Source organism: Carettochelys insculpta, chromosome 3 (assembly GCF_033958435.1).
Source record: "Carettochelys insculpta isolate YL-2023 chromosome 3, ASM3395843v1, whole genome shotgun sequence".
In the NCBI taxonomy this organism is placed as follows: Eukaryota; Metazoa; Chordata; order Testudines; family Carettochelyidae; genus Carettochelys; species Carettochelys insculpta.
This window is the reverse complement of record NC_134139.1, coordinates 176,702,800-176,725,103: the sequence shown is the minus strand read 5'-3', so window position 1 is coordinate 176,725,103 and position 22,304 is coordinate 176,702,800. Positions and strand designations below refer to the sequence as shown.

Sequence of the window (22,304 nt, the reverse complement as noted above, 5' to 3'; positions counted from 1 at the left end):
CCGCCATGCAGCGTGCCCTCACGGTCGAGAAATGGGTCGGCATCGCTGTCTGGAAGCTGGCCACTCCAGACAGCTAACGATCCGTGGGCCAGCAGTTTGGCATTGGCAAGGCCACCGTCGGGGCTGTCCTCATGGAGGTAAGAGGACTCGGGGGAGGGCAGACCTGGTGGGGAGGGCCAGACACACCCATCACTGGTGCTCTCCCATGTCCTTCCCCTGCAGGTCGTCCGCGCCATCAATGCCCTGCTCCTCCACAGCCTCGTGCGGCTTGGGGACCCGGATGCCGCCATCGCAGGCTTTGCCACCCTGGGCTTCCCAAATTGCTTTGGGGCTCTGGATGGCACCCATATCCCCATCCATGCCCCGGAGCACAGCGGAGGACGCCTCCTGAACAGGAAGGGCTACAATTAGGTGGTCCTCCAGGCCTTGGTGGACAGCCGGGGCCGCTTCCTGGACATTTATGTTGGGTGGCCTGGCAGCACTCACGATGCCCGGGTGTTCAGGAATTTGGGCCTGTGCCGCCGGCTGGAGGCGGGGACCTACATCCCCCAGCAGTAGATCCCTTTGAGGGACACCACCATGCCCCTCTGCGTCGTCACAGACGCAGCGTACCCCCTCCGGCCCTGGCTCATGCACCCTTACATGGGCCATCTCTCAGCCAGCCAGGAGCGCTTCAACATGCGCTTGAACCATGAGCACCAGGTGTTTGAGCACACTTTTGGCTGCCTGAAAGGGCGCTGGAGGTGTCTCCTCACCCGCCTTGATGCAGGCCCTACCGTCATCCCCCAGGTTGTGGGTGCATGCAGCGCACTCCACAACCTGGTCGAGAGCAAGGGGGAGGCATTCTTCCAGGGCTGGGCTGTGGAGGCTGGCAGGGCTGACGTGCAGCCACCCACTGCCCCCAGTCTCCAGGTGGGCCCCGAGGGGATCCGGGTCCGGGAGGCCCTGCGGGCCCATTTCGACCAGGCCGCAGGGTGAACGCTGGCCGACCCCCCACTGCACCCCCCCATCCTCCACAACACTCCCTGCCCCCACGCCCACACCACAGAGCACCCAAGAGCACACAACCCCCCCCTTTTCTTGCAAATAAAAATGGAGCTGTTCCTTTTGAAAGCAAAAACTGGTGATTTCTCTTATTAGTCATACAACAAAAATATATATAGAGAGAGCAGAACAAAAGGGGGGAACTATTTACATGGGGGGGCAGGTACCATATAACAGAACAGGGGTGTAACACAGACTATATACAAATATATTATATGGGGGGATATGTACAAAAGGGGAGAGGGGGGCCACATCCTGGGCCCCGCACCCCTCTACTGTCCGGCACCCAGGGTTGGCGGGTGCAACCCTCGCCCCAGTCTGAGCCCTGGCCAAGGCTGGCTGGGGGCAGGGCGAACCGGCAGGTATGGCTGGCGGGTGTCAGCAGGCCCCAGGTCCCCCTCGGCAGAAGGCCCCAGGGTGGCGGACAGTGGTGGGACGGCGGTCGGAGCAGCGGGTGGAGTGGCGGGCAGCGTGGCATGGGGGGCCAGGTATTCTGCTATGCGCTCGAACGTGCGCATAAAGGCCCCCCATGCCTCCTGGCGCCAGGCCAGCGCTCGCTCCTGGAGCTCCAGCTGCCGCTCCTCCACCCGCAGGCGCCACTCCGACACCTCCAGCTGACGCCGGAGGGTCGCGAGCAGCTGGGGGTCCGTGGCCGTCCTTGGGTGGTGGTGGCTCTGCCATCGGCCCCGTCCTGCGGCTGGTTGGTGCTCCGCCGAGGGGCTGGCCTGCTGGGATGGTCCCGGTGGGCTCTCCGGGACCACTGAGACCTCACCGGCGGTCTCCAGGCCCTCTGATGGTGCAGCTGCGGAACATGGGGGGGAAGAAGAGTGGAGACAGCTGTTAGTGTGGCTCCTGAGCAGTGGCCCTTGTCCCCCCACCCCTCTGCTGCTGGTTCCCCATCCCCGTCCCCGGGAGATGCTGCTGATGATGATGATGGGTGTCCCACCCCCTCCCCCCGGGGGACCCTAGGTTCCGCTCCCCCCAGCCCCAGGGATGGGGCATGGCACTGTCCTGCTGGGGGGGGGCAGGGGCTGATGCACTCTTCTGAGGGACATGCCACTGCTGTCCTTGGGGCCATGGTCATCTGGGCATGTGGAGGGCCCTGGTCATGTCTGTTGTCCCTGCCCCTTAACCCCAGGGGTGTGCACCGGGGGGGTACATACCTGACGGTCCGCTCCCACGGTCAGGGGACACCCTCTGGGCTGACGCCCTGCTGGAGCTCCGGGACAGCAGGATCATGTGCAGCCCCCCGTCGCTGGAGGAGGATTCCCCCTCCTCCTCCTCCGGCATCCCAGGGGTGGGCTCTTGGGGGGACCGCTGGGGTGCAGGGCTTGCCTCCAGGGAGGACTGCGCCTCCGGGGCCTGCTGGGGCTCGTCAGCCAAGGTGTCAAGAGTGGCCAGCAGGCAGGAGGTGTACCAGGGGCCCAGGATGGACCTGAGCTCCCTGCAAAAGGGGCAAGTGGCAGGGGCGGCCCCAGATCAGCTGGCCACATCCCAGGCCTGGGCGTAACCCTGCTGCAGCTCCTTCACCTTACTCCTGACATGGTCAGGAGTGCAAGAAGGGTGACCCCGGGCAGCCAGGCCCTCGGCCAGCCAAGCGAACACATCCGCATTCCGCCTCTTGCTCCCCATTACCTGAAGCAGCTCCTCCTCGCTCCAGAGCCCCAGCAGTTCCTGGATCTCGGCCTCTGTCCAGGAGGGGCCCCGCTGCCTCTTCCCAGACTGGCTGGCTGTCTGGGAGCCCTGGCTCCCCTTGTGGGGGGGGTGCCCTGGGGGCGCTTGGGGGGCAGCGGGGGTGGTGGCTTGGGGCTGCAGGGAGGCGTGTAGGCAGGCCGCGTGGCTGTGCTGCCGCCTGTACACGCTCTCAGCTTCCTGCACAGGAACGCAGGGGGTGGGGAGCTTTAAGGGGCTGCTGCACGCGGCGACCATAGAGCTCAGGGCCTGGAGAGAGCGTCTCTCAACCCCTCAGCTGATGGCCGCCATGGCGGACCCCGCTATTTCGATGTTGCGGGACGCGGATCGGCTACACGTGCCCTACTTCGACATTCAACGTCGAAGTAGGGCGCTATTGCCATCTCCTGGTGGGGATAGCGACTTTGACGTCTCGCCGCCTTAAGTCGATTTCAACTTTGAAATAGCGCTCACCACGTGTAGACATGGCGGGCGCTATTTCGAAGTTGGCGTGGCTACTTCGAAGTAGCTGGCACGTGTAGACGCAGCTATACACTAGAAGCAAAAAAGGAGTAATTTACTCAGGTATCAGAGCTATGAAGAAGCAACATTGTATACGGTTTTAATAACACAAAATATATACCATCAGTGAATGCTATAAAGAAGTGTCAGACATTCACAGCACACCTGAGATCTGTTCATGGAATACCAGTGTTCTGTGGAACATAGTTTAAGGAACACTGAGCTAGAAAACACTACAGTTAGAAGAGTTCTCAGAAGACATGTTCGGATCGCTACAAAGAGTTCCCAAAACTCCAGCCATATTAAAATGAAATTACAGAAACTTCTTCAAGATTAAAGGGACAGCCAGTTCTTCATTTCTTGCTGAGAATCTCAAAGTATTCATTGGTGCTACCAAAGCAGATAGTTACTTTGATAATCTCTTCCATGACTAGTTATACATATATACACTTAGCATCCCGATCTTGGTATTCAAGAAGAGTTCTATCTCAAATACAAATAAATCAAACAGAAATCGCCTTCTTTTCTTAACCTCATTTATATCCGTTCCTATTGTAACAGGAAAGAAGTAAAGCCTAGGTCTTAACATGTTCATTTACAAAAGGTATATTTATTAAGTTTAAAGGAGATTCACCCACAAATGGATAATAAAAGCTGAGCTATACTTTACCAGGCGACACTGAAAGGCAACTTTCAATTTTCTACCATACAAATATTGGAATAATTGGAGAAGGAAGGGGAAAGTAAGAAAGAAAAAAGTGGATAAATCTAACAGACTCATAGATGCAAGTCAGAGTAGTCCACAAAAGTCAGTGAAGCAACCTGAAGAAGAATCTTCTCCTTAGTGTTTTCAATTAGGAGACAGCTGCCCTTCACAGAGGACGCTGGCTTCTAGTGTGTGCATGCATGCTAACACACTCTCTCTCTCTCTCTCTCCCTCCCTCCAATTCTGTTGTTTCCAAACATAAGGGGGGAGAAGTAGCTGTCTCTCCTTTCAATCACCATCCCAACAGCATTGATACCGCAGATCCTAGTGGCAGACATCACCTCTGGTACCCTCTCCCCTGTCCCCACTCCCTGACATACACCCTTTGTTATTCCTATCTAGCTTTTAAAAGAGTACCAGATAAGTTTCTTTATGTGGCACTTTTGTGTTGCATAAACACTGAGCCTTCATTTTCCACCTCCTTATGCCAAGTGTGGTCAGCCACATGTGTGCAAAGCCAGTGTAAATCTACTGCCAGAATGAATGGTTGGACTATTCCCATTTGCTAGTAGGTCTACACACTCACCCTGGACTGGTACAGATAACTACACAATACCCAAGATGTAAGGCAATAGAAAATACGGGTTCACTGTTCCTGGAACAGCTCAAGACTGTACCATTTTTACAGATACGCCCTTGGTTTATAGTACAAAAGTAAAGCACTGAGATTAGTGTTTGTTAGTTATGCTCCATAGCCAGTGAGGAGACCATAAAAATTAGAACTCAAAGGATACTCCCCAGCAGAAATCTTTACAGGAGATGTATTTAAGATACATATATGGCATCCATCAACCTAATATGTGAGCATCTTATAATCCTTACTGAACTTATTTTCACAAACTCCTGTAAAATAATAGGGAAGTGCTATCCCCATTTTTACAGATGGAAACTGAGGCAAATAAAAACTAAATGAGACACCCAAAATTCCACAAGTCTGTAGCAAAGCAGAGAACTGAATCTCTCTCCCTCAAGCCCTAGGCTAGTGTCTTAACCATCTTTCCTTTAAAGTTTGGGACTGCAAGTGACTTGAAAGACGTCTACTGAGCTAGGTGTTTCTACTAAATTACTTTCCCAATTGGTTTTGCCTATATAGATACATGAATGTTTGTTAGAAAAAAAACAAGAATGCACTCAAGTCACCAAAAGATCTAAACATATGGATCTCAGCTAAAACACACTAGAACTTGGCATAAGTATTAGCAAGGATATAATAACTGTATGCTTCCCATACTATTGCTATCAAACAGATGTACAATCATACACGAACAAATACAACAGTTCCTTAACTTTCAGGAGAGCATCTGGACTCAAATGTTAGCTACTGCTGGCTCCATCAGCAGCAAGTACAGATGCATATTCTCTAATTACTCCTTTTCTTCCACAAGTCCACTCCACCTTCACATTAATGACATTTTCAATGTTACTGCAGTTCTGTCTACGCAAAGCATTTTCACTGCTCTTTAACAGGTCCAAAATGTAATTAACTGAATCCAAAGACACCCAGCCCTCCATAGCTGAAAGAATGGATCAGCCCAACATGGGAACTCAAATGAAGAAAAAAGAAGAAATTCTGAGAAAGAGAAAAGTAGAGATCCCAAATGACCCTCCTACTCCTTTCCCCTCCCAGGCTGCCACCAGTGGTAGCTTTGCCTGTCAGGGAAACAGAGCACTGCTGCTATTAATAAATGCTGATGGCCTGTCCCTGACACAACAATTTGTCTCTTCCTCTTACTGACAGAAACTGGAGCAGTCTGACACAACGGCAAAGAAAACAGCTATGTGTTGACTTGGAGGCCAGAGGCCAGCACTGTGGCAGCCTGCCAAGAGGCTAAGCAAATACAATACCTTCTGGGTGACAAAAGCCACCCTGGAGAATCCCTCTGCTATTAACTACAATAAGAAATATCAGGCAATAAAATAATATTTAACAGTAGTAGTTAGCCTAAATCAAAAGACAGGGAACACCAACCAGCAGACATGTTAAGCTTCATGCAAATCTTTGAGCATCAACAGTTTAAGGAGTTAATGGAAATGTTAAATGAGTGGGAAAAATATTTAGCATCAACTGACAATTTACTAAGAAGATGATCACACATCTTCTGAAGATTTGTCATAACTAGATTTTAACTTAGACGTTTAATGTACACTCCAGTTACACTGCATTGCTGATCCCTAGGAAACTAGTCTTCCAACAAGTTGGTTTTAAATAGAATGTCATCCTGAAACAAAAGACGAAGAGTCAAAAGTGGGTTATTACTGTGCTAAAAGTGTCTTTTCAGAGATGCACGGAGAGCATGTAAGAAACAAGAGGAACTAGAAGTTTTCTCCAAATTGACAATCAAGAGCGTAGAGAATTTTTACAGAAACCTCAAGGGAGGATTCTCAGCCATTTAATCCAGTGCAAGTGGGTGTCATGCGTTCTCTGCTTTGATACAGTCTTACTCCAACTCTTGCAAAGGTTTAAAGGACTTTACAAGGTGAAGGGCAGCGAACAATCAAGTCCACAAAAAAGGAAGAAGAGGTAGGTATATCTGATGCTTTTCATGGCAGCAAGATAATAAGTAGTGAAGAAGCTAAATTATTTAGGCCACACTGTGGCTGTTCTTGCCCAGGTCAAAAGGAAGACAGCGATGCCCATCTCTCTTGACCACCAGTGCAAAAGTATCCAAAACTTGTTCCTCCCAAGTCAAAATTGGATGGATTCATCACACTTCCATTACTACTAGACAGCAAAAGGAGCATGGATGGGTGGAACATTAGTCGTGATGACCCTTTACCCTTACTGATTGCACAGTGTAATGCATGACACTCTCTTAAGGGACAAGAAGCTGTCACATGCCTTCATTAGTGTAATAGCGCAGTGCCTTTCAGCTTTCAATGCATTTATCTTCACAACAGTCCAATGACCTAGGGAAGTATCATCCTCAATCTACAGATGGGAAAAATGAGGCACGTATAAAATGAGTGATTTCCTCAAGGTCACAAAGGCAGCCTGTGGCAAAGCATAAAATCAAACGCAGGTATCTCAAAGGTTGGTCTAATGCCCTGCCCATCTTCTTCTCTCCTGTCTTTGCCTACCTTGTCTCAGTACCCACAGAGGAGATCTCCATCTCTCTGCCCCCCAACAAGGCAAAATGTGTACAGTCACAGGGCTGGTACAACCACAAATAAGGCTGAAATTCTGTCAGCAGTATTGTTAGCAAAAGTCAAGGGCAGGCCCTGGGAGATAAACAAACGGGAGCCTGTAACCTGTCCCTGACTTTTACTAAAAATGCCCCAGGATGGGGGTGGGTGGGGAGGAGGGAAAAACAGACCACTGCTGGGGACTTGCAGATGTTCCAGCCATCCCATTCCCTTCCCCCACACATGCTATTGCAGCGGAGGCTGACTGCTGCTGCTCCAGCCCAGCCCCAGAAGTAGTAACAGAGATCCCAAAAGTCATGGAATACGTGACCTTCATGTCAAAACTATATCTTTAATCCCAGCCTTCGAGTTAGACTATGGAAGAAAGATTGCTCCTGGAATTCTTGAGCATTTTAGGAGGACCTATTAACAAATGGTAGGGAGATGAAAGAAGAGGAGCACTAAGCAAGTTGGAGAGACTGATTTACAAGGAAAGACTAAGAAGAGTTAAATATGGATTACTTGGCCTCCCTCTAATTAAACAAGGCATCCAGGTGTGACATTACTCAACTTTATGCTACGCCATTCGTTCCTCATCTCCACTCAGGAAGACAGCTGGCTTCTGCAGGTTAAATCAGAACAGGACTTGGTCTTACATCAGCAAGCTGAACAAGTCGAAAATTAAAAAAAGGGCAGGAATTTTACCCAGCGTGCTCTGGATACACGATTGGAAATGCATCAACACACTAGCATCTTCTTCCATCATTTATATCCAACACAATACGAAAATAATGAACACAAAAAAATTAGCATTGAAAAGATGTTAGTGTGCGAGATTGAGCAATGGAATTGACAACACCACAGACTGACTAACCTATTCACATATGTGAACACACAGAGGTTAAAACGCGAAAATAAACTGAATTCATGGTAGAGAACATTACGCAGAGCCATGTCCGAGATTCAGGGACCAGTCCTCAAGTGAGACAGCTACAAGGAGAATTCTGCTGGGGCTACATCTACACTACAAAATAAAGTCAAACTTACTGAAGTCAACTTTATACCCGTACAATTTATGAAGTCAAAGATGAGTGTCTGCAAATGTACAGAAAGTCAACTTAGCGTGTCTCGGTTGCCTTATCTACGTTCGACAGCATCAGCAATCTATTGTGGGTACCTATCTCACAGTGCCTGTTGCCCAGCTGCATTATGTTTTTGTTTTTGTGCCAGTAGCTTATGGGAAAAAATGTGCCGCAAGTGCCGGTGGGTGTCCGACATCATCAACCCAGAGTGCAATGCCCCCAACCCCTGCCACTGGAAAACAAATGGCAAACAAAGGAATTTTGAGCCATTTTCCCAAAACCTACCCCCAGCTCATGCCACTGCAGGTTGCTAGCATTGATCCTGAACAGTGTAGAGTCATTGCACAGTATGTTAAGGCCACTTCCTGCAGTGTCATACAGCATTTTATTAGACAAAGCGAATGGGAAGATGAAATGGATGTGGATGATTGGGATGATGATAACGAAAAACTGGAGAACAGGAATGCAGAGCTGCCAGCTGCCCTGGCTGCACTGCTTGCAGTGAAGCACAGGTTCTGGAGACGTGAAATTAGCATATACTGGTAGGACTGCATTGTTTTGGAAGTCTGGGATGACCAGCAACAGCTGCAGAACTTCTGCATGCACAAGGCCACTTACACAGAACTTTGTGATTTGCTGTCCCCTGCCCTGAAGCACAACAATACCAGTTCACAAGTGAGTGGTAATCACTCTGTGGAAGTTTGCAGACAGCTACTGGCCAGTGGGAAATCAATTTGGGGTGGGCAGATTTACAGTGGGGGACAGCTAAGGCAATCAGTGCCCAGCTGCTGAGGAAGACTGTGACTCTGGGCAATGTGCAGGACATAGTGGACGGCTTTGCTGCTATAGGGTTTCTTAACTGCAGTGGAGCAACAGATGGCATGCACATCCCCACATGCCACATGCCTGGCCCCGACCGCCTGGCCTCAGAGTACATAAATCACAAAGGGGTACATCTCCATGATGTTGCAGGTATTGGTGGATCACACAGCCATTTCAACAACATCTATGTGGGATGATCATGAAAGGCACACGATGCACACATCTCTAGAAATTCAGGCCTGTACAGAAAGCTCCAGGATGGGACTTTCTTCCCAGACCAGAAAAATTAAGATTGGTGACATGGGGATGCCCACAGTGATCCCTGGTGACCCTGATTACCTTCTGCTACCTTGGCTCATAAAGCCATACACAGGTGCCCTGGACTGCAACTAGCAGCGCTTCACCTACAGACTGAGCAAGTGCAGAATGGCAATGGAATGTGCCTTTCGTCATTTAGAAGACAGATTCTGGTGCCTTTTGACCTGTTTGGCTCTTTGTCAAACCAGCATCACCACTGTGACTACAGTGTGCTATATTCTCTATAATATTTGTGAATCAAAGGGGGAAAATTTCATGCCAGCCTGGGTTGCAGAGCCAGATGCCCTGGGTTGCACTGAGGCACAGATGGACACAAGGACATTCACCGATGCACATGCAGAAGCAATGGCAATCAGGAAGGCTTTGAAAAATAGCTTTATGAATGAGCAGGCAACCACATGAATGTGCTGCATGTAAGTCTTTTGATACCACCCCCACTCCTCCACAATGATGTGTGCTTGACCTTTATGAAAGCACTTCTAACTGCATCGCACCCAACTCAAACCAATGACACCATGGTTTTCATAAAAACATTTTTTTTTCCTGGAGAGATGGAGAAGGATTAAGAGGTAGGAAAAAAAAGGAAATCCTGGCGTCATGAGTAGTGGAATGTGATCCTTTTGCAGTGAGGTTGAAGGGTTGTGACATACCACATATGAACTAGTTTAAGTGGCTTCCAGAAGCAAAAAAGCACTCCCATTACTAGAGTAATGTTCAGTGTTGCTACCATGTAGCCAATAGCTGTACCAAGGTCATAGATTTTAAGGTCATAAAGGATTGTTGTGATCATCTAGTCAGTGCTACCTCAGAAAGCTCTCACCAGCTCACACAGAGATGAACACAGACTAATTTCTGCACAGCCACGTAGGGAGATGGCCTGTTTAGAAAAGCAGCAATTGACAACAAGCCAAGAAGCATACTGTGCAATTATTAAACCACTGAAACTGAGTAAGTATTGTGCTAGGTTATAGTTAGTTTGTAGCAGTTTCAGAGTTATAAAAGGAAACTGAAAATAATGTGGTCAAAAAAACACATGCATATACACACATTGACTAATACTGCAGCCTCATTTTCTTGGTGGTAAGAAATTTAGTAACTAATGGAACACTTAGGCTCCAAATTTGTTATCAGGAACAAAGGCAGAAGGATCTGCTTGCGGGGGATCCATGTATAGGATCGGGGTTAGTTTTTGCAATGCATTAGCATTGATAAGTCAAACAGAAGAAGACTTCTTCCAGGCCAAGAGAGGTCTCTGGGCCTTTTCTACATAAAAGCAATTATAGTAGCACCATTCTCACACCATATGCATTGGGCAGACAAAAAAAACTGATGCTTAAGTTAACAATGCAAGGCCAAGAGTTTAGTTGGGTGGCCAGATATTAAATCTTGTAACGTGCTTATAGAATAATACAACCACAGAATTGGATAAAGGAAAAAAATTAGAACAAGTAGTAATAAAAGTAAGCTAGATCTTTGTCATTTTCCTTTACAATGCATGTTTTGTATATTTTAAGTTTAAAAGTTAACAAAATCAACAATATTAATAGGGTGCCTTGTACCCAAAAGTGTATAAGTTGCTAATTTAACAGAAAAAAAGAGACAATGTTGCCTAATAACTACAGTGTTAATGTGCAGAAATGCTAATCTACTGTCAAACTGTCCAAACACAAAGAAAGTATCTTTTATTAGCTTAAATTCCAACATTATTGGTCTCAATCATTTGTGGCAATATCTATAACTAATATACAACCTGACAAATACTGTGTGTAGATGAGCCATTTTTCTTTCAAAGGTATTTCTAAAAAATCCAAAATGTACTATTTAATGGGAGATCTATGATTGGAAGTTTTATGAGTCAGTCAGATTGAGAAAAAAAAAATCCAGTAGCAGTATTCCTCTAACCAACACTTCTGCCATTTTTACCAGCATTCTTCACACATGGGATCAAAAAGTACTCAACAACAAAAAGAGATTAGAGAGCCATTTCAAGAAAAACTGTAAAATCAGAGGGAGACACTTTCAGATTAGACATTGTAAGTAAACATCAAATGAAGCCATAACATTTACACACTATTCATTTCACTAGGTAAATAAAGATAAAATTCATCAGTTATCACTGTGAAGGTCAAACAACTCGTTCCACAAAAGGATGTGGCTGATCATCTAGGAATCTAGTGGAAATACAAACAACTAAATGTCTGTTTTCCTGCCTCATTGACCTCCTTCTTCAATTCAATGGTCCAGACTCCAGAGGCAGGTACAACCTAATCTGACACTCTTGGGACCTGACTGGTGCCATATGAGAGGATGTGCTGGACCACCGGAGGTCAATATTGTCTAGCAGCATTACCAACACTTCCACTGCTTATTGGACTCTGAAGACATTTAAGGATAAATTACAGCTAAGTAACAGCACTGACCACAGACAGCCAGGACAGATGGCTATAAACAAACTTTATGGGACCACAGGAAACTTGACGACACCCATGATAAGTGGTCGTCCAGCTAAATAAAATCATGCCAGATTATAGGTGTTGCCTGCCGAGAGAGGTTTTGCCTGTACTACACATGGAGACACAGTGCCTGCCCTTTTCAAAGGTGCACCCCAGATTACCATGGGATTTGGGGGTCCTTAGCCTTCCAGAGAAGATCAGGCCAGAAGATATGAATATTAGTATGTATGGACTAAAAGGATTTTGTTAGTTACAGTATCTGTAAATAGCCTCTAAACTGTAACCTCTGCAGCAATCTTTCATCATTTGTTGTCTTTCATAATAGTTGTTATGGTTTGGTAATACCTCCAAAATTGAACAGTCTGTGTCAGAGCTTCTTTAAACTGAAATAGCACCATTCTGGCCAAGAAAAGTCAGAACACAAAAGTCATATTTCTTTGAGATGTATTGTACAAAGGAAGAAAATTATAACAGAAGGATCAGATTAACAAACACATTTATTTTTAATTATTCTTCAAAAAGACCCAAACCAGTGACACGAATTCACACTTGTACTGGAGGCATGCAGAATTAAATAGAACCATTTATGTAAGTGGATTTAAAACACCCTGTGAAGGCCATTAAGCTTAACTAACAGTGCCCTAGGTACCACCCAGCATAGAAGGAAAGCACAGCTGAACAGCCAGGGACAAAAGGGCATAGAGCAACACTCCACAATACACTAGGCAGTCTCATTTCTTTCCATCCCCAACTCAGCCTACAACCAGCTCTCCCTAATGCAATCACTTACTGATCTTGGCAACACAGGATGGATTTCCTGCATGGCCTTTATTAGGCTTTGTTTGAATTAGGAAGACCAAGAACAGGCGATGATCCTAAGCAGCAGCAGAGTTCTCAGTAAGTGGAGCTGTCCTACCTAGGACTAGGCAGACAGGGCTCCAGTGTGCAGGGAGCCTTCCACCTTTCGGTCCTTTAAGAGGATGGCCACAGATGAACTCTTTTACTTCTTTCTACGATAGCTTGAGCCATCTCTGCCCATTCCGGCGTGTTAAGCCTGCAGAAAGGCTCCCTACAAGAAACCTACACCGGTCCTACCAGTATCACAAAGAGGCAAAATGTTCATCTGATCACAACCCCCCTGCACTACACACAGGTGGAGGAGGCTGGGGGCAGCAAAGTACAACTTCTTCCTGTCCAACAGAAAGCTGGACACAGCACAAAGGCGTCAGACGATGAGGGGTCATTACTTAGCCCCATCCACACCAAAAAGGTCCCTAGCTGGCCCCTCCCCTCCCACCCACCAGACAGCCACCCCTCCCAACTCCAGGCAGGGCCAAGGGCTGGCTGCTCTTGTCTTGCCCCCTCCCTGCCGCCCCCTGCAGATTATCTGTTGCTTGAAAGGATTAGTCCCTTTGGTTGTCTGTCTGCTTCTCCACTAACAAGCCGAGTGGAAAGGAGATACCAGAGTAACAGAGGCGGCAGCGCCTGGCGGCATCTTCCTCCTGCTGCTGGACTAGTCTAGGGTTGCCAATGTTGTATTTCAAAAATAAGGGCTGTTTTCTTATCGCTCCCTTCTCAGCCCTCCTCCAGAGAGTATATTAATAACAATAGCCAGCAGCACTTACCTACACTCTCCAGGGGTACTGCCTGCGGCTTTCTGCCACCCTCAGCAACTTCCCGTCTAGTACACAGATGGAGAGGAAGGGACTGTTGGCAACCCTCTGCTCCCTGCCTGCTTCTGGGGCTAGAGATGCAGTAGCGGCGGGCGGACCCACAGCAGCCCAGGTAGTAGCAGCGAATCCAGCTCCGTGAAAAGCAGGGTGGAGCCAGCGCAGCTGGGACAGGAGCCCGCCATGGTGCAATCACACGCACGATGCAGGGCTACAACTGCACACACTCGCCCCGCTGCTCTGCACGATGGCTGCTGGGAGACACCCCAGCCCCAAGGCGCCCAAGCTCCCTGCGATGCATTCCCCGCGAGCGATGCACCCCCCACTTCCCCCGTACCCTCTACGTGCCGGGCTTAGAGCCCATCGTGGCCCCCCCACACACACTTCGCGCGGCTCGGGGAGCTAGAGCTCTGCCCCCTGTAACGCCCCCGCGCGGCTGGGGCCGAGGTGCTAACGGCCTGAGCCCCGCATCGACCTTTCCGCTTTGCAGCCACAGAGGGATGCCCGCAATGCTGCGCCCCTTACCCGTCTGTCGCGGCGGGGAAGCAGAGATGCTGTCGTGCCCGTGCCCGTGCCCGTGCCCGCGCCCGCTGCCTCCCCAAAGCGGGCGCCTTCTGCGCCCCGCAGCCTGGGCAGTTCCTGCGGCCGCCTGCATGGACCATGCAACCTCCGCGCGCACGCTTAGCAGCCGGGGCAGGGCGGCGGCCGCGCTGCGGGCATTGCTGCGAACCCAGCCCCTGCCCGCCAGCCGTGCAGGCAAGTGTGCCCCGCTCGGGGCTTTCCTTCCTCCCCGGGAGGCGGGGCGCTAATCTAAGCACAAAGACGCCATTAAGCTTCAGCTGTTTTGCAGCCGCTGACTTGCTGCCTTTGAAGCGGCCACTGGTTTCCCAGACGCGCACATCAGCGCCCTCTGCAGCCCAACTACAGCTAAGGAGACTCCGCGCTTGCCCCCTGCTGCGGGCTGGGGCTGTGTGGGGCATACACTAAGCTCCCGTTTCTAAACTGGTCTAATGCAAACTGGCCTAACTTGCCCTTCCCTGGGGATTGGAACAGAAGTGCTGGAACTAGGGGTGATCCTGCCCCCTCTGACTTGAAAAACATCCAACAGGTGTCACAGAATAACAAGAAGTCTTGTGGCACCTTATAGACTAAGAGATATTTTGGCGCATAAGCTTTCGTGGGCAAAGACCCGCTTCATCAGATGCATGAGTGGGGGAGGGGTTTCAGAGGGTTATTTAAAGCGTGGGGTCCCAGTAAGAGGGAGGGCCAGAGCTGACCCCATGCTTTAAATACCCTGCTGAAACCACCCCCCCCCTGCATCTGATGAAGCGGGTATTTGCCCACAAGAGCTTATGCACCAACATATCTGTTAGTCTATAAGGTGCCACAAGACTTCTTGTTATTCACCAAACACATGATTTCCTTCCTCAGCACCCCAATGGCAGATGTGACCGTTGGAGGGGATTTCCTGGCAAAACCTCCATCAACAGATCGCATCTACCCATAAAAGCAGATCGAAAGAGCAATCCACGTGGTCAACAGAGAGCAGACTACCTGGCCCTCTCTCGAAAAAACAACTGACCAGAGGCTCTGCAAACAGGGCTGCCCAGTGAACCAGAAGCCCTGTCTATGGACAAAAGGGCCCCGGAGTGTCTACACAGCTGTTTTGTCGACAGGAAATGGTGGACAAAGGTGTTATACCTGAATGCACAAAGGTATAACACTACCCAGGGAAGTGCTGAGTTTTGTTGACAGTGTGTCAACAAAGCACGTTTTGCTTGTAGATGCTCCACGGGTTTTTCTGACAAAAAGCCATTTTGCCCGAAAAACCTTCTTGTGTGCATGTAGCCGATCTGAATGCCTGGTGCTTGCACCATTTTTTCTTCCTGGTTCATCAAATCATTCTGCAGCAGAACAGAGACTATTAAAATGAGGAGAAAAAAAATAGATACCAGCTAAGGACTAGATTTGTCTGATAGAGAAGCAGTGAAAAAGGTGTATGAGGAACCTTGGCTATTTTAGAAGAGACATCAAACAAAGACATGTGTTTTTCCTCTCTCTTTCCCTTTCTCCACAAGCTTGAAGAAGACATCAGGGCTGTGTCTACACGGGCAGCTTCTGTTAGCAGAGGTCACTGTCGACAGAGAAACCCCAGCAAAACATCTGTCGACAAATGGCGTCTATACACAAAAGCAGATAAAAAGTGCAATCTGCTCTGTCAACAGAGTGCAGCTAGACTGCCCTGCCCTCTATCCACAGAACAGCTGACTGGAAGCTCTGCAAACAGGGCTGCCTGCGGAACTGGAAACCCTCTCTCTCAACAGAAGCACCTACGCAGGCACTTTGTTGATAAAACGCTATTGACAGAGGCATTATACCTGATCCAGGAGAGGTATAACGCTGCCGGCTGAACAGCTGAGTATTGTCAACAAACTCTCAACTGAGCATTTTAACCGTGTAGCTGCTTGGCAAGTTTTGTTGTCAAAAACCCAGTTTTGTCAACAGAAGCTGCCCATGGAGATGTGGCCTATGAGAGGAACAGCAGCAAGAGTAGTTAATCATAGTCATTAGAAATAGAAGACATTCTATTAAATCACCTACATCAGCAGTCAGCAACTCCTGGCACATGTGCCAAGAGTGGCATGCAAACCCATTTTTGTTAGCACGTGAGGCAGGAGTTCAGGCCCACCCTCTCCCCCATGCAGCCAGGAGCTTGCTCAAAGCCATGCCACCTGTGGATTAACAAAAGATCAGCTAATTCTACCAACCACCCCCTAAGCAGTAAAGCTCCTCATCTTTATTTATTTATTAACAAAGCTGTTGTAAGAAAGACTATTAGTGACTTTAAAAAGTATCACTAGCACTTGGACTATACACAGAGGTAAAAAGGTCAAATTGTGACACTCCCCCTCCGAAAGGTTGCTCATACCCTGACGGTGACTACATCCCTGCCATTGAAAATAAAAGGTTAGTATCACAAAATATAGGGTGAAAAATGGTAAGTCTAGTTATACAAGTCTACCCAAAGAACAGCGAACCCCCTCTGTCTTTTGCACCACCAATGAATGAGCCTACATTGTATCCCACAGATGCTGTATGGCTATCACTTTCATCTATTACCACCCTGGATCCACCAGGTTTTGCCACTTCTATCTGTAAAGGCAAAGATATCATCTCTCCATTTTCACCAATTATGTTAGCCGGTCATGTTAAGAGTACAATGTAACATAATTATGCTCATAACATGGGCTATGCCAATTGCGTAGCTATAATCGACTTATCAGCAATCAACTTCAATGTCTGTCTACATGGAACATGGTTGATTTCTCCCCTTGACCCTCCTTAATCCTTGTCAGTTTTGACCCTGGAAAGTGCCATTTCATGCATGCATAAAATAAACCCCCAAGAGATCGCCCCGAGCGGGTTGATCACCTGCAGTAGTGTAGATGTAGCCACAGAGTGATCAACTAAACCATATAATAGTAATATCCAGCTGTTATATTGCTCTTTTGGTCAATAAGTCACACAGGACTTACAAGGGTGGTTGATACCATTAACCCTATTTTATAGATGGGGAAACTCACACACACACACACGTGAGTGCATGTGCATGCACGCAGAGAGAGAGAATGTGACTTCTCCAAGGTGGTAAAACTAGAAACAGAATCCAGATCTTTCCTATTCCAGGCTCACACAACAAAACACACTGCAATAAGAGAAGAATCTATGTTTAGCCCCGCATGAGCACTGTATGAGCAAGGCATTCTTAGGACCTTAGATACAGAAGATATTACATTCCTTGTGAATGTAATAGATTATATGGTTCTGGGTTATATGTTGCAAAAATAAAACTTAAGTATATTTAAGAAACTGGAAAGACTTTATTTACAACATACAATATATTAATATAAACTTTTCACAAAACGTTGTTTTAAAATTTCAGTAATAAATTCAACATGACATTTCTGAAACATACTAAAATATTCACATTATATCTTACAATGAAAGCTAATCACCTCAAATAGGGCATATATTACATTACATACTCAGGAAATATTCCGACTGCCTTCAAGTACATTAAACTCTTGCTACCTGTATTTAAAGTTAGGCATGCGTATAAATCTTCGTAGGATCTGGGCCTAAAATATACAGTTTGTTCTAATAGGAACCACATCCATATACTGCACCTATGTAAAAATCGCATATACCACTCCAGATTAATACTGAAACTCAATTCTATAGATAAAAATTCTTCATTTTATTACAGTCAAAACATAAAACTTTAAATGAGGTTTTTTTCATATAGAAGCAGCATAAATTTTAAAATGTATAAAAAATGTCAAGGTTTAGACTTCCAAGCACATTAAAAACAAAAGCAAGTTCTCATTGGTATGTATTTTTGGTGCATACAATTTTCATCTCCTTGGAAGCAATGCCACATAGAATGGGGTCTGGGTTTTTCATTTCATAATATAGTAACAACAACAAAAAATGCACAGGACTGAAGTCCATGTGAAAATAACACAAATCAGAACTCTCTTCACTGCACTCTCTAAAAATTTTGGTTCTTCGTCAGTTTTTTTCCAAAAGTTTCTAAATGTATGACATTTTAGTTACTTTTGTATTCACTTTTTAGTGTATTTATTTTCCTGCAGCAAATGTTGCATTTCTTTTCTGCAAATGGCACAGGAGTAGGAATAGAGGTAAGATTAAAAAAGCCTGCGTGGGGGTTGTATGCATCTGTATGTGCTTCAAATTACCTCACATGCTACTGGGCACTAGGTTTTTGGAGTTAGCAGTAGCAAGATGGATTTAATGATGCAAGGATACACTAGCCATTCCTCAAGCTGGGACTGGGCCAGCAATCAGAGAATTCCAACTCCTCGGTTCACAATCTGACTGCAGAGGATAATGTTGGATCCAAGATTTTAGCCATGAGAAAAAAATCACATTGAAATACACAAGCATACACTTCGTTTTTGTTTTTCGTCCCACAGTCTTTACCAGGCAAAATTCCAATAGAAGTCATGGGGAATTTTGCCTTAAATTTGTACACTCAAGCCTTTTAATTTTATCTGCAGCAGTTAAAATGCTTTGAGAAAAAATAAAAAAAATATCTCTGTATAGAGAGAGATAATTGCAAAATACCCACAGCACTCTTTTGTTCTTTAAGGACTCTATGTCATTGTAGTTATAACAATATAAAACAACAGACTTCAGAAATTACTATTTAAAAGTGTTTTCCCATTTCTTCAACTGGGTGTAACACAATATATTTTTATACAGAAGCTGTGGCTTCTATGTTATTTATCTACTTGTTCCTTTATATATTCCAAAGCAAGAAGGGACAGACCATCGTGATCATTTAGTCCTGAAGCCCCAAAATTCAATTTAAAAGTTTCATTTCTCTCTGAAAATATTTTACCTTTCATTATTTATCTAAAACAAGTAAAACTACTGTAATTGAAATAAATTAGAGAAAAACATATTTCCACATTGTTTGTTTACACTAGCATTTGACACACACTGGCCGTGTCTACGCGTGCCCCAAACTTCGAAATGGCCACGCAAATGGCCATTTCGAAGTTTACTAATGAAGCGCTGAAATGCATATTCAGCGCTTCATTAGCATGCGGGCGGCAGCGGCGCTTCAAAATTGACGCGGCTTGCCGCCGCGCGGCTCATCCCGACGGGGCTCCTTTTCGAAAGGACCCCACCTACTTCGAAGTCCCCTTATTCCTATGAGCTCATGGGAATAAGGGGACTTCAAGGTAGGCGGGGTCCTTTCGAAAAGGAGCCCCGTCGGGATGAGCCGCGCGGCGGCGAGCCGCGTCAATTTCGAAGCGCCGCTGCTGCCCGCATGCTAATGAAGCACTGAATATGCATTTCAGCGCTTCATTAGTAAACTTCGAAATGGCCATTTGAGTGGCCATTTCGAAGTTTGGGGCACATGTAGACGTAGCCACTGTGGTCCAGATGCTATGAACAGTTAGGCATGCAAATAATTGTAAGCACTGAGGCCAACATTCTCAGAGATTACGTGTCTAACTCTCACTGATTTCTGTGGAAGTTAGGAACCTAAATGCCTTTGAGAATTCAGGCCTAAGTTGAATTGGACTATGTGAATGAGTGCAAGTTATTATACATAAGTGTCTGCAGGAACAAGATCATCACTGAGTTGCCCGTTTGTATTCGTGTTTTACACACAAAAGTAAGGGAAAAGAAAAATATATAAGAATTGGCAACAGGACTCAGGAACAATTATAATAACTAAAATTACTTCTAACTCATGTTTTTTGAGTTCACTATATTTCAAATTGAAGTTCTCCTCTTAAATCGAACTTGGCTGTTTTCAATTTATTTGGCTTCACTTAGAGATTTTATTTTATTGATGCAGCAACAAAATAAGGGTGATTACTAATGCAAGTTGGCTTCTAAATAAAGATATGCAGTATGTGAACTTTGTGGTTTTTGACTTCCTGCCTTAGCAAAATATAAAGCAAATAACTCTAGCATTTATTTAACACAAGGCAGCTATTACAGAATTCTGCCCACTCATTCTAATAGAGTACCCCCAGGAGAACTAGATATGGGGGGGAAATCATTTTAAAAAGTTAGATTTAAGTGGACTCATGTAAAAAAGCAAAACATTTATTTTTCATCTTGAATAGTTTGTTGAACAAAAGGCTATTTCCCATTGAAAAATTCAGTTTGTTTCCAGAGAAGAAAAAAATGTTTTCTATCAAAGATAAAAACATGATTATATCTTGGGAAAAATTTAATATTCTGCCCTGACAAAAGCAGTGCTCTCCTGGGAATAAGAGAAAATTGCACCCTGTGCCACATTTACAAATAGTGGACAAGTATCAGAGAGGTAGCTGTGTTAGTCTGTAGCTTTGAGAACAACAACAAGTATTGTGGCACCTTATAGACTAACAGATATTAAGGAGCATAAGCTTTCGTGGGCAAAGACCCACTTCATCAGCTGCACAAGTGGGGGGTGGTTTCAGAGGTGTATTTAAAGAGTGGGGTCCCAGTAAAAGAGAGGGCCAGAGCTGACAAGGTCTATTCAGCAAGGTGGAAATGCCCCAGTATCAACAGCACTTATCAAAAGGGGAAAAAGCAAGTCAGATCAGATGGGGGATGTGACCCTTTGTCAGAGTCTAATGGGGAGATATTAACACCCAGAGCAGAGAAGCTGCCTTTGTAAGCTGCAAGCCACTCCCAGACTCTGTTTAATCCATGGTTAATGGAGTCAAATTTGCAAATAAATTGCAGCTCAGAGATTTCTCTCTCCATTTGATTTTTGAATTTTTTTTGTTTCAGGACTGTCACCCTTAAATCTGCCACTGAGTGTCCAAGGAGATTAAAGTGTTCTCCCACAGGCTTCTGTACATTACCGTTCCTGATGTCTGATTTATGCCCATTTATTCTTTTACAGAGAGACTGTCCAGTGTTGCCAATGTAAATTGCAGTGGGTCAATATAGTAGACAAAATACGATACGCACTTTCACAAATGAATGTTGCAAAGATAAAATTGGAGGTTTCACTTGGAAATGGTTTTCATTTCACTTAATTTAGCCTATGCCTCACTAGCCTGCTTTAATAGTCAAGAAAAAGTCAATATTGCCTCCAAAGCACTACTGTTTTGCCCCCTAGTGACCTGGCTGGGAATTGGAACTTGTCATTTCTTAAGAACTAGGCAGAACAAGCTTTATGATAGGAAATCTTGATCATTATAGGAATGTATTATGATGTTGCATTTGTTGTATCTGTTTTTCTGGGCACTAATTTATTATTTTAAAAACTCTCTCTTATGTGACTTTTTCTTATTTAATTAAATAGTCTTTATGCCTAGAACTACACATATTTTTACGATATTGACAGAGAGACAGCCATGTTAGTCTGTATTCTGGGGAAGTCAAGAGTTAGATAAAAATATGTAAAAGAGTCCTTATAATGGACCAGGTAATTGCTGTCCCGGTTCAAACCATGTGTTAGTGTGTCAAATTTGAATATAAATGAGAGTTTTGAGCACTCTCTGTGTAAATGATCGTTAAAGTTCCTTGTTTTACCTAACTCTTGACTTCCCCACCCCACACCCCCTGCTGCTGCCCCTCTGCTCTTCTGATTTGCCAACCTTGATAACAATTTTTCTGATTTGTCAACCTTGATAACAATTTTTGGACCTCTGTGCTTTATATATTTATTTCACCAGAGTGCAGCGGTTCTCAAACAGTGGTTCAGTATCCCAAAGTGGGTCACAACAGTGTTTTAATGGTGTCCCCAGACCTGTTTAAATGTGCTGGCACCCAGAGCAGACCCAAGCATCACTGTCTGGAGCCAAAGCTGAGGCCAAAGTCTGCTGGCTTCAGCTCTGGGCAGCAGGGCTGAGCTTAAAGGCCTGGGAGCTTAAATTGTTGGACTTTGGCTTTGGCCCCCTGCTGGGCTCAAGCTTTGTCCTAGGATCACAGAGCAATTTCTGTTGTCAGAAGCAGGTGCAGTCAAGTTTGGGAACCCCTGCCACTGTGGAAGGTGTGGTCTAAGAATTTTAAGAAACTAGAAAATTACTAAATATGGGAAGTCATCTTATATGTAAATTCAGTCATTAATTAGCAATGCCTGAATACATAGTAAATAAAACTAATCTAAATGTCAAAAAAATTAATTTTAAGGAAGCTAAAATTTAAAGTTACATATGCTATTTTCTCTGCAGTTAAAATTATTCCCTTTTTAATTTAAAATGGTCTGTGGTATATACGTAAAACAAAAATATAAAAGAAACATATAAAATAATATCTATTATTATGGTACTACAAAGTGCATATACAA

General features: G+C 45.7%; 1 protein-coding gene across 2 annotated transcripts in view; it reads right to left on the bottom strand.

Annotated features, from left to right (window-relative positions):
- RNF144A (ring finger protein 144A) overlaps positions 1-14,281 on the bottom strand; it is a 116,267-nt gene extending 101,986 nt beyond the window's left edge. The window contains exon 1 of one of the 2 annotated variants that reach the window (XM_074991229.1): positions 13,997-14,281. In XM_074991229.1, coding sequence (XP_074847330.1) covers positions 13,997-14,126 — 130 coding nt within the window. In that variant the 5' untranslated portion in view covers positions 14,127-14,281. Of the gene's footprint in view, positions 1-13,426; positions 13,491-13,996 lie in introns of those variants that run through there. The other variant, XM_074991230.1, reaches the window with a different exon arrangement.
- Between the last annotated feature and the right edge of the window lie 8,023 nt (positions 14,282-22,304).